The 13,182-nt window shown below is 38.4% G+C and overlaps 2 protein-coding genes across 2 annotated transcripts in view; one reads left to right on the top strand and one right to left on the bottom strand.

Annotated features, from left to right (window-relative positions):
* Nucleotides 1-4,166, bottom strand: part of SIRT3 (sirtuin 3) — a 95,227-nt gene extending 91,061 nt beyond the window's left edge. Inside the window, exon 1 of the mRNA XM_085644962.1 lies at nt 4,115-4,166. The gene's annotated coding sequence lies outside the window, so the exon portion shown is untranslated. The remainder of the gene's footprint in view (nt 1-4,114) is intronic.
* A 374-nt stretch (nt 4,167-4,540) lies between these two features.
* PSMD13 (proteasome 26S subunit, non-ATPase 13) overlaps nt 4,541-13,182 on the top strand; it is a 121,230-nt gene continuing 112,588 nt past the window's right edge. The window contains exon 1 of the mRNA XM_085644961.1: nt 4,541-4,817. Within this exon, the coding sequence (XP_085501087.1) occupies nt 4,717-4,817 (101 nt within the window). The 5' untranslated portion in view covers nt 4,541-4,716. The remainder of the gene's footprint in view (nt 4,818-13,182) is intronic.

The following is a 13,182-nucleotide window of genomic DNA, read 5'->3' as shown; positions in this document are numbered from 1 at the left end:
ACATTGAAAAGCAAACAGAGGTCTTTGAAAGACAGACAATTGATATTGAAACAGGAGAAACAGAAATAATTCTCAGTGCTGTCGAACAACCAAGTACAAGTTTTGAGGAAATCACTTCGAAAGTAATTGAAACAAAAGAAGAAGATCTAAAATCAAACAAAGAATCAGAGATCATAAAGTTCAAAGTTAAAGAAAGTGAAAGGGAGATCTGAAATAGAATCGGAAGAAAGTGAAGAAGAATTAAGACAAAAGGAGAGGACCAAGAAAGAGAGTTTGGAAAGTGGAAAGAGAAGAAACGGAGACTGGACTAAAAAAGCCAAGAAAAGGAGACAATTGGCCCAACGAATATAAAAGACTGAGATATAAAATAATAAATATGAATAAAGACAAGGAAGAAAAAGGGAATGAAATAACAAGTCAAAGGAATCAAATAAATTTGGATAAAGGACAATTGCAGAGACCGAAAAGAGTAAAAAGACCTAATTTAAACTATAAATCACCTGAATGGACTTACATAGCAGGGCCTGACATCGAGGAGGTAGATAGCAGTCAAGAGAACTCAAAAGAAAATTGTTAACAGAAGGGTGAAAGTGAACTGTGCCCATCCTGAAGAGACTGAATTAACCAGAATAAGGACAAACTGATGAACTTAAAGAAAATGTAAAGGACCAAACAGTGCGCCAAGGGCAGTTGGTTCAAAGGCCATATACTTTCTGAGTGTGGAGAGATACATTTTCTTGTACATATTTTAGATTATAGATTACAATGGCAGAGAATGAAAATAGAAGATCTAGGTGTAGTTTTCTACGCAGATGGTGTAGAATGTGTTTTACTGTATAGGTTTACTGATGCTTATTTGGTTCATTTTAGCAATAATTATTCCACTTAGATTAACTGCAGAGAATACGTAAAACAAATAGCGATAAGGCACATAACACAAAGGATACTGCAACACTGATAGATAATACTGAGTTTCACAGAGAAGGTCAATAAATGATTTTTCTAAGAATGTTTTCACAAAGCTTTTATATGAATATGTAGAGACAATGGATGTTAGGGATTGTTATGTCTGCATGCAGTTACCTGCGTCTGTAACAGAGGGTGTAACATATCATCACCTTCATCTGACGTATGGAATAACTTGCAGTGTGTTGGCTAGTTTATTTTATAAGACAGGCAAACTAGAATATTACTATACTGATACGGATGATGTTTTTCCTAAAGTTTCTGTAGTTTCTGAACTAAACAAGGTGAAGCCTGGTAAAGTTTTTGGAGAATTTTTCTTAGAAACAAAAGAATTAACATTAGAATACGCATTTAGACACAACCTTACTTGTAGATTAAGGAAGGAAGAAAAAGTATTTCTAGACATGGTAGAGGATAGAAGAGTTAAGTTTCAAAGAAAAGTGACAGGAGAAAAGATTAAAACACCACCTTGGGGTTTTGAGAAAGTAAGTTATGATAAGAGTGAAACTAATGTAGCAATAGGGTTAGATTTGCCTCAACAAGGGAATTTGTGTATTCGTAGAGATAACACTATGCATGACAACTATTTCGTGAGTGCTAGTCAATGCCGAGATACATACAGAATTATAGGGGGATGGGGATTCAAAGGAGGAAAAGATCCAGAATTCCCAGGGATTTATTTTATTTGTAGGAACAAAGCTTATTATAGGTGCCGGGCCATTGGTACGGAACATGTTATCTAGGCATGGTCTTTCCAAAGATATTTCATGTAGATAGGGGAACTAAAGGAACTCACGAAATAGGTAAACCATTAACACGTAGGAGAAGGGAAAGTTTCTCAGAGATAATAGGTGACATTTTTGGGGCATTGATACCAGCAGTGGGTATATCTTTTAATGCATATAAGATTCGGAAATTGTCAACAATAGTAGATCGTTCATCAACGAATACTGCAGGAGGATTCTTGATGGTAAATACCGAGATGGTTGCCATGAGAGCTATGGTGATACAAAAATGACTTGCCCTTGATATTCTTTTGGCAAAAGAGGGAGGAGTCTGTGGAAGGCTAAAGGTACAACAATATTGCACTTACATTCCCGATAAAAATCAAAATATACAAAGGTATATAAAGAATATTACTAAATTGCATGAAGAAGTTACTCCATTGGAGGTTGATGGTGCTTGGGAGAAGCTTGGTAAGAATTTTTTCCTCAGTAAAGAAATGGTTTGCAGAAGTAGGTAGTTCGTTGGGAAAATCTTAATACCAGTGACAATAGTAATATTAATTACACTAATGTTGCGATTAGCATGTGTATGTATTAGAAAACGAAAAAGAGAAAATAAGGTAAAAAGACAAAATGAGAAAAATAAAAAATAAACAAAGAGAACGAGAAATGGGAGAGATTGAATTAGAAGAATTTAAAGAGAAAATGTACAACAAGACTAAGAGACAGAATGTGAAGAATACAATTGTTTGAACTAACAAATAAAAAGGACAAGAAACATGATTTCTGATAAATTAGTGGAGATGGTTTTTGTGCTGATATTAAAAATCACCAAAGGGGGGAATTGATGGAGCAGGGGAAATACAAACATTTTTGTACCCCCTTCGAAGTTAATGACCTCATAGCCTTAAATTACTAACTGTTTGAATGCATGTACTAATCAACCAATGCACCTTTAATTAGACCCTACACGTGGGAAACTAATTGGCATTTGCAAAAATCTAATTTATTTACAAACGTGAAATTAAATTAACATAGTTTGTGATTCGTGTAGAAAATAGAAGTAAAATTGCATGTATTTTGTTTGTAGTAAAATATATGGTGGCAAAGAATGCAGATGGTAAGTAATATGGCTTTAAATATCGCTTATGCTAGGTAACACCTAATACGGGTCATTAAAATGGTGGGTGGTAAACAGAAGGGCTTACTTTTCTATGTCTAATTTCTGTTATGTTGTTTTCATATTAGTTCAGTTTGGGCCTGCTAGGCCTCACTGATAAAATGGCTGCTGCCGACAGATGTGATTGTACGCAAGAACAAAGATGGCCTCCGCGCATGAGTAGAATGGAAGTTTCAGTCACAGGTGTGTGGCCTATGCCCGGAGTGAGAGATGTCAAGGCCGAACTGACCTAGGACAAGAGTTGTGCCTAACTTTCTGTGCGAATGCCTGGGAAGGGATGAGAGACTCAAACTGCAGAAGATGATCATATTCATCATTGATGGAAATTGTTGCAAATACTTTAACAAAGTTAAATATTGGGACTTGACAAGTCACGAGAGAGGTGCATAAATGTATTATTTACAGAACCGGTTTAGGCAAGGAGGACAATGAGGTGAACATCACCACCCCTGCAATGGACCAATCAGAATGAATATAGCCCCTAAAAAGTTTCAATTTTGGGTATAGCAAGTTAGTGAAACGGTATAAAAAGTGGTGCTTATAATGACGTTGCGCCTCTTGCTTAATCTACTATTCAACATGACACGCTGTCTGTTGAAGGGATTTTTCTTCCTGAAATGCTGAAAAGACTTTGACAAATTTTGAACTTCGAACATTGAAGGGGATAAGGAACAAGACAGTTGCGGGGTTCTATTCTGGGAGGGAATACGTCTGAGGAGGTTAGAGGGACAGTCAGTCAGTTTTGGGAACCTATCCTGTAATCTGCGGTTCATGGTCTGGTGAACCATTCTCGTCATCACCCTAAGGCCAAGGGTAATGAGTATTTTCAGTTTCTATTTCAATCTTGACTTGAATGCTTATGAAATTAATGTCTAGAATTTTGTCTAATAAAGTTTTACTTATTTAATTTATCTAGATAAAATGTCATGCTAACTCCAACCGAGTCTGTGGTTATTAGAACTAAAGTTATGATAATTAATTGTTAAAAGTTTTAATTGTGATTGAGCTGGACTTAATCGCCATTAATTGATTCCTACTAGTTGGTCGATCGACCCAAAATAGCAGAGTACCTTGATGTTTAGAACCGACAATTCAAAAGTTAAATGTATATAATGTATATAGTTATTAGTTAAGGTAAAAAAATATTAACCAGGTACCCCGTATGTCTTGCAGCTCGTCCACCTATCACTGATTCAGAAAAGTGAGTGAATGTGTATTGTGTTTTTGGTGTTATGGGCCCCACCTGCTGTGGTCTTCAGACGGAAGCTCTCTCCTTGCCACTGACTGCTGCCCCTGCTTCTAGGACTAGCGCGCCCACAATGTTTGTATTAGAGGGTCACACACTTTTAAGGTATCCAATCGTTCAGCAAGCTCCTCATTGACCAACACTCGATCAGCAGACATACCAGTCTGTATTCATGTATTAAGTCTCTCGATCCAGAGCTCCGCCACATATTGGATATCGCCCGTCTTCTGGAAAAAAATCCTCTTTACCGTAAATCAAGCGGACACTACTTACAATTTTCGGAATGATAAATATATCACAGGTTCAGTAAATTTGTTAATTATATATGTGTAAAAAACACCTTCTTTTCTTTAGTGCCAGACCTCGACTTTATACCTGATCTGAGTGCTCCTGTATTCGAAGCGTTACGGGACTTCCCAGCATGCCGTTGTTTGCAGGTCTGCCGGAAGTGAGTGAGCATCCTTCAGTGTGCGCTTCCGGGTACCGCACCGGTCTGTGTAATAGTCATTTGTGAGAAGTGAAGACAGAAGAGGTACCAACTAAATCGTCGAAACCTCTTCATACGGTTCCAGAACAACTTCCCCTCAAGCGGCTAAGCCATGAAAGATGTGTCGGGCTTCCTTCAGCAGCAGCAGAGCCTGAGCTCGGACCCAGAGGAAGCGGCGGTGTGGAACCGCCTGGAGGAGCTCTATGGAAAGAAGTGAGAGACGCGGGGAGTTAATGAATTAGGCTGGGGAGAGCGTGTTAGGGAATATGTTGCAGAACAATTATAATTAAACTAGGAGTGACGCAGCGAATAGGTTGGGATTAAAGGGGTCGTAGGGACAGGGTGTTAGTAGAGTTAAGCGACTGGCGACAGAGGGAATGAGTGGGCCATAACGTGATAGAAGGAAGTTATAAAGCTAATCGATGTATAGGCAGTTGGTGGTTGCAGTTTTTGGGTTAAAAAGAGAAAGATTACAGGGATTGAGTGAACTAGAGAGCACCTGCTAAATGCATACGAACTTGGAACGGACGATGTGGTTGTGGAACCATCCGTTTGACTGAACGACGAATTGTAAAATCTACTTTTCTCAGCAGGTTCTGTACATTGAGGTGACAGATAAATACAATGTCATATTTAAAATAATAGATGGTAAACCGGAGATGAAAAACATCCCTGTAATTCCCTTTTAACCATCTCTGATTTATGGTATGTATGGCCCTCCACAATTATCTGCCCCTGCTTTCAACTGCTACTCAGTGGCAGAGCAATGATGGTGGAGCGGTGTTATGTATTCCTGTCTCAAAGTTAATATATAGCTATCTTACCTGCCATCGTTGCCTTCCTCTCCCCACCTGCAGCTTTGCTTTCATTCACAGCAGACGAGCAGAGCTGCACTGACAGGCTCTCAGAGAGACCTGTCAGGTGGCCTGGAAAACCTCTGTGATGAGGCAACAGTGAATAACGTGCTTTGTAATGAGCTGTTGCTTCTCAGTGAGTGATCAGATTTAGAAATTGAAATGAACGCTAAAGACTGTATCGGAGCTATGTATAACAGATTATGCAAGGGTTCGGCTTGTAGCAAGGCTCTGATTTTGCCATCATTGTAACTATATACCAGGGTATCTGAATGTTAATAGTTTGCATGTGTCATGGGCCTCATTATGTATTACATATCAAGGGGACCCCAATACTAGAACCTGGGGTAGTACATAATTACGAAAACCAATGGTTCATATGAGGCCAATGGATCCTAGTAATGATAAATTAAATCCAAATAAACATCGATCCTATTGTATACGGCAAATGTTGTATCTGGGTTTCAGTGCAATACGTCTTTCCTGCTTATCTGTCTTGCTGCTCAGCCAGTGTGGATGTACTGTGGAATGTTGGTATGTGTGGTAAGGTAATAGAATGTGTGAATGTCTGTGTGTGAAGTGTCAGTTGGGACTATGGGCTGAGCAGCAAGGAGGCTGCTCCTGTGGGGCTCTGTACTGAAGAACTAAACTTTATCAATACACCTTTCTTTGTTCTACACCTCGGCTACATGGACTTATTACATTTGGCGACGATCTGGATGAACCTGCCTGTGCTACCTTACTCACAAAGCTTAAACTACTTCAAGGGAAAGCACCTACTTTGACATTGTACAGGCGTATTAAAGAAACCTGGCACCCCTGAGCCCCAGCAGTGAAAGGTCATCGGTCGCCCTCAACTGAAGTGTGCCAGTTCCTGCCTGCTGATCTTTCTGCCTCCCTGACCTGCTGTCTGCCAGTCCTAACGACATCGGTCGCTTTCAGTTTGTCATTTCCTGCTTAACTGACAGCGAGAGCCCAGAACGGGTGAAGAAAACCGGGACAAGAAATATCAATCGGGTTAAAAAGTCCAGATCTGGGTCCAAGAGTTCAGAACCAGCGAAGGAGAGTGAAGTACAACGCTTAGGAAACATCCAACACACCAATTACATATGTGTCAAATATATTTAATATCGTTGCACAGGAATCACAGCTGGGAATCACAGGTTGTCAGTCTCAAGCCTGCGGAAGGAAGAATGCCGGTTCCCCACAGTGACGTGTGATAAATACCTCAACAACATTCCAAATGACGTAGGTCACGTACACCCAATTAGATTCATCGTGACACCTAACCTGAACCCAGTTTGGAACACAACATGAACCCTATTTGGGATACAACATCTCCCCTTCATAACAGTTTAACAATAAAAGTGAAGTACCACTAATATCCGTATTTTCTAAAATGATACTTAACCCACCTTACATTTTACTGTGCATCAATACATAATATAGTCTTTATACAACTTCGGAAATCGAGATACTCTTCCAGATGTGGTGCATGTACTATCATCTTTACTACGACCCAAAACCTTCTACTTTGATGCATTACTTGCACTTGTGTCTTCAACATTAGAGCCGCTTGCTCCATGAATTTCATCTTGAGTTGCATTTTGACTATATTCCTCCGCCACCTCTTCAAAGCCCTGATGTGCTATAGGACTGGTGATATCATTATCTCTGAACGGACCATACTTTTGCTCCTCATTTTTCAAATTCTTTCCACATGACTCATTTTCCTTTTCTCCAAAGTTATACCAAATGTTGGTTTGATCAATATCTGCGCCTACTCTACCTTCTTTGAAATATAAGGTCTTTCTGGTTGTCTTTGAGTTTAATGACATCGGATTTGTGCCTCCATCCACATTTTTGCAAACGCACCAAACTATTTGACACCTCCACCACCTCTTGAGGCTCATAGAATTTAGACTCTCCTTTAAATTTTACAAAAGGTTTCTTGAGCAACACCCAGTCACCAATTATGATGTCTTTTACAATTGCTCTATGAATCTTATCATGGTACTCCTTTGACTTAATTTGATGTTCCAAAATTCTTTCCTTCACTCTCCGTTCCGAATCTTTTTCTTCAATTTCTTTTGAATCTCTTTCTCTTTGCAAAGTGAACTTAGGTGAAATTGATGTGATACAATGTCTGCCCCTCATGAGAAAAAATGGTGAATATCCAGTAACGCTGTTAGTTGTACTGTTGTATGCCTTTACTCTTTCACGAGTGAATTCCTGTATTGGATAACCTGCAGCCAATGCTAACTGAATGCTTTCTTTTAAGAAACGATTCACCCTTTCCACTTGTCCATTAGATTTTGGCGAATAATTTGGCGTTTTTTCCTGCAAGATCTCATTTTGCTTCAAAAATGTTACCATCTTTTCTGAGACTAATTGTTTACCATTGTCCGATACCAATATTTTTGGCAACCCTTCTACAGCAAAACAAGACTCCAAAAATTTAATTACGCAATTTGAGTCTATGACTGGTACAAATTTGAAATAAATCCACTTGCTGTAATAATCACTTAAAACAATCAAAAATTTACAATCATGTTCTAAAACATGAAATGGACCTGCAAAATCAATTGCTAATTTAACCCATGGAAAATTTGGGATATGATCCAATTGCATTTCTTGTACGCGTGGCTTCCAATGTTTGTCAGATTTAAGACAAATCACACAACTATCTACAAACATGTTGACATCCGCATCAAACCCTGGCCACCAATAATGATCCTTTAACAACTTCTTAGTCATAGTTGATCCCAAATGGCTTTTATGTGCTTGCTCTATCAGATTTCTTCTTATTTTCGTTGGTGGAACCAATAAATCTCCCCTTAGGATAAAACCATTATCAATGCACAGTTCATTTGCAACCTGAAAATATGTTTTGAGATCAGATGACAGATTTCTAATTGGAGGCCAATTGTTCACTATATATTTTTTAACTCTTACTAATACTGGATCGTTGTCTATGTAATTCAACCATTCTGCTTCATCTCCGACCTGAACACATTCATTAAAATCATTTACAAACGACACAACCCATTCCATGTTTTCATCAACTCTGGGTTCAGAAATATTCAAAGGTAACCTTGACAAGAAATCTGCTCTTACATTGCATTTGCCTGAAATGTGCTGTATTGAAAAATTATACTCTTGAAGCTTTGCTAAAAGTCATACCAATCTTGCTGATAAATTTCCATTTCCTCTGCCATACCCATCCATTAAGAATGTTAATGGCTTGTGATCAGTAATTAGCTCAAATTGCTTTCCCCACAAATACATTTTTAGCTTTTCTACAGCCCATACGCATGCAAGAGCTTCCCTTTCTATAGTACTATAGTGGATTTTTGCCTCTTGTAAGCGTCTAGAAATGAAGGCAATTGTGTGTAAATTACCTTGTACCTTCTGAGTAAAAACCGCCCCAATGCCAACAGCACTTGCGTCAACTGTAACAATATTGACACCTTCTGGATCATATGGTTTCAACGAAGGTGCAGATACTATTGCACTTTTGATTTTAGCAAACGCTTCATCTTGAATTTTAGACCAAATACATTTTTCTCCTTTGCGTAATAATATGCGCAAAGGTTCAACAACATCTGAGTAATTTTCAATAAAGCGCGAATAGTATTCGCTTAAACCTAAAAATGATCTTAAGGTTTCCTTATCCTTTGGTACAGGTGCATCTGTTATGGCCTTCACCAAATCAAGTTTAGGTTTTATTCCATAACCACTAATAATGTGGCCTAAATATTCAATTTCTGTTTTTAAAAACTTACATTTTTCTTTTGAAACAGTCATTCCTCTTTCATTTAACCTGTACAACACTGCATCCAGAATTTTGTTATGCTCTTCAACGGAACTGGCATGAATGAGTATATCATCTTGGAATTTCTGTACACCATTTATACCTTTTTAAAATACATTCCATTAGTTTCTGAAAAACACTTGACGACGAAGCCAACCCAAATGGAAGTCTTCTAAACCTATATGCACCCAGTGGAGTGATGAAAGTCGTATAATCTTTTGACTCTTCAGATAACTTGACCTGGTGATATGCCGATTTGAGGTCAATGAGGGAAAAATACCTAGAACCATTAGTTGCCGCCAAAATTTCTTGGATTTTTGGCAATGGGTAACAATCAACTAAAATATTTTTATTCAAAGACCTCAAGTCGGCACATAGGCGCACATCTCTATTTTTTTTATTAAAACTATTGCAGAAACCCATTCTGCCGAATCGGTTTGTTCAATAACTTCTTCCTCGACTAATTTATTTAGAACATTTTGCAAATCTGTTTTCTCCGATAAAGGAATTGATCTTACCTTATGTTTAATTGGGATTGCACCACTTTTGAGTTTGATGTTGTGTTCAAACCCTTTAACACACCCAATTCTGTCTTCAAACAATGATACATACTTGTTCAGCACCACTTCTATGTTATCTACAGAAGATACTGGACCAGAATTAGAAAGTGAGTAAACCCCAGCATCATCCAAAACAATAGGATCCTCAGCACCCGGCTTTAGGATGGTTCCCAAATGTGCCAAATCCTTCCAACCCACTATGTTTCTGCCCCGCTCTGCAACATAAACTTTAGTTGAGATAGATCTTCCCTTAATTTCTAATTTATCCTGAAAATACCCCCAACATATTGATGTCGAAGTCCCCAAATGCCTTGGGATTAACGTCAGATGCGAGAAGATCTACATACGGCCAAAATTGTTCATACTTTTGGTCAGAAACAATCGTTATTGGAGATCCTGAATCTGCCATAATGTTCAATTCCACCATACCAATATGTGCAATACCAAGTGGACCTTTTATAGAATCACTTTGATCACCCAAAGTTAATACAATATTTGAGCACATATCTTCACTGAAATCTTCTACATTGTTGACTTTAACTTTGGAACATTTTTGTGCCCTGAAATTTTTACACACACCAGCAAAATGCCCTACCTTAAAACACTCCGTGCACTTCTTTCCTTGTGCAGGACATCCCGTGTAATCTGCTTTGTGATTTCTTGAACCACACCTAAAACAGACGATCATGTTATTTTCAGAATTAGTTAACAACTTACTACTTCTGTCATTAACATTTACCACTTTCTTATTTTCATTTAGATAACACACACTAGACTCAGAACTACTTTCTGTCGCCAAAACTTTAGAACTCTCCAGAGATCTTTCGATACCCTTAGCAATATCAATTGTTTCCTCTAAAGTTGGGTTCTTGCACGCTAAGAGTCTTTCTTGAATTTTCTTTTCAAAACAATAGAAAACAAATTGGTCTCGAATATACATGTCAACCATCTCATTAAAGTCACATTTTGTAGCCAAGACCCTCAACACGCTATGTATTCCTCTATAGTCTCGTTTTCTAATTGCTTGCGCATGGCAAAACGATGTCTGCCAATCATTATATTTGGTTCTTCACCAAACTACTTCTCCAATCTTTTGATAGCTTCCTGGTACTCATCAAGCGGAATAAACTGACCAGGTTGAACTTCATATTCAGATAAACTGTCAAAAATCTCCTGACCAGCTGCACCTAACAATCCAAACAGAATTGCTTTTTTCCTTTCTGGCTCAAATTTTTTTCCATCAATAGCAACCAAGTAGTTCTCAAATGCTCGAAACCAATTTTTCCATTTCATTACTGGTTTGCCTAGATCTATCAAAAATGCAGCAGGTGCACTGATGTTTGAATTACTTGACATGTTAACCACGTATTTTATTCGAAATTCTTGCAAGACAGATTAATGTATTATTTTTATGTATTAATACTCCATGTATTTATTAATTTTTATAGTTTAGCATATTTAAACTCCATCTTGTAGAACTATTGAATTTTATGTCACTTAAATGACCAGTATCATGTAATTTTAACTTTATTTACACTTAATTGTCCACTTTGTTTAATTCTGAATATGCAATGCTTAGATTTCTAAGTATTAGCTCCTTTCCATTACCTTTGTAGATCATTACTTCACACATCTGCACTTGAAACACGATCTCCACAGAAGACACGAGTGAAATCAATAATAAAAAAATAAAAAAAAATGGAGTCACGTAGCGCGTTACGCAAGCGCGCACTGAATACGTCGCCTTACTTGCTTTCACAGCTGACGTTGACGTAGAAACTGACAGAAGCCAACGAACGAATAGCAACAGTTGGAAGTGACAGTTGACTTCAGTTATGCTTCTATTACCCGATACCTCACAAATACGTTGCCTGACGAGGAAACAACAAAATGCACACTTAAGCACTTGACTATTACTCTCGTAAAAAATAATACGTAGTAACTTGCCTTGAAGAAATATTCAGTGAGCTTCAAATCCGCCGACAACTTTATTTCCTTTTCATTACACTTGCCGGTAGCTAACGCTACGAAGAAGTAAAATAGACGCAAATTACCATCACATTAAATGAAGCGAACGAAGATACTTCTTAACTTGCCTGAAAGTATTTTTGTGAAGACTTCATCAATTCCCAGCCGGAACGTCATCAATAAACTTCCTTGAAGAACTCAAGATCCCGAACTCGTCGCCATATGAAGTACAACGCTTAAACGTCCAACACACCAATTACATATGTGTCAAATATATTTAATATCGTTGCACAGGAATCACAGCTGGGAATCACAGGTTGTCAGTCTCAAGCCTGCGGAAGGAAGAATGCCGGTTCCCCACAGTGACGTGTGATAAATACCTCAACAACATTCCAAATGACGTAGGTCACGTACACCCAATCAGATTCATCGTGACACCTGACTTGAACCCAGTTTGGAACACAACATGAACCCTATTTGGGATACAACAAAGAGCTACAACTAAATCGGAAAAGAGGCCCAGAACCGGAGATTGAGGAACAGATCTGGTCAGTGTTTCACAAGCTGTGACAGGTCAGGGACTGATTGAGAAGCTCAAGAACTGAGCTGAAATGTTAATTTCACGTTTCTACAATTTAATAGGCGCTCTAACTTTGTTGATATTACCGGCGGAAGTGAATGGATATTTGCTGCCATCTACTGGAGGGCAGTTTAACTTTTATTTGCCAGCATTTTCATGTTTTTTAAAGGAAAACGTTTCACTGAGCACATTATCAGTCCTAGTCCGTTACCGTTGATTCCATGCGACATTTGATCATGGCGCAGGAGCTGTATTTGTGTGCTGCGAGGAGGAGCTGTATTTGTGTGCTGCGAGGAGTAAGACTGCCAAATACCTCACAGTGAAGGCATCATTGATACTTTGGGGTTGATAGGACAGTTTTTTTAGGTCTCGCCTACTCAGTGCGCATGCGCTGCATAGGGGGGACCTCTTGTAATCGATCTGCTTTTATCCCCAAAAACGTGCCTATTATCTAAAAATACAGTAAAAGCGAGACGTTCCTCCCCCAAGGAACGACAAGTACCTCGCCCCATCACTTCTTTGTGTGTTTTGACCACTTATTTACTGCCGTTTGTCAATAAAGACAGTGTGAAAATCCTGTTACGCGAGATGGGGCGCTAGAAAGTGGGCCAGCCCTCGACTAAAGTCTCACTGTAGAAACGCTTTACTGATTAACGCTCCATACAATTTTCTGTGAAAATATCAGTCGGCTTTTTAGTGGTTTTTTTGTGTTTATAGTATTGGGCTCTATTGTAATACAGGTTGTTTTTGTTACACCTGCCACCATGAAAGTGGATTACTTTGATTTATATTAAAAAAAAAA

This window comes from Triturus cristatus, chromosome 3_1, assembly GCF_964204655.1.
Source record: "Triturus cristatus chromosome 3_1, aTriCri1.1, whole genome shotgun sequence".
Classification (NCBI taxonomy): domain Eukaryota; kingdom Metazoa; phylum Chordata; class Amphibia; order Caudata; family Salamandridae; genus Triturus; species Triturus cristatus.
The sequence above is the reverse complement of the archived record's forward strand: the minus strand, read 5'-3'. Positions and strand labels throughout refer to the sequence as shown.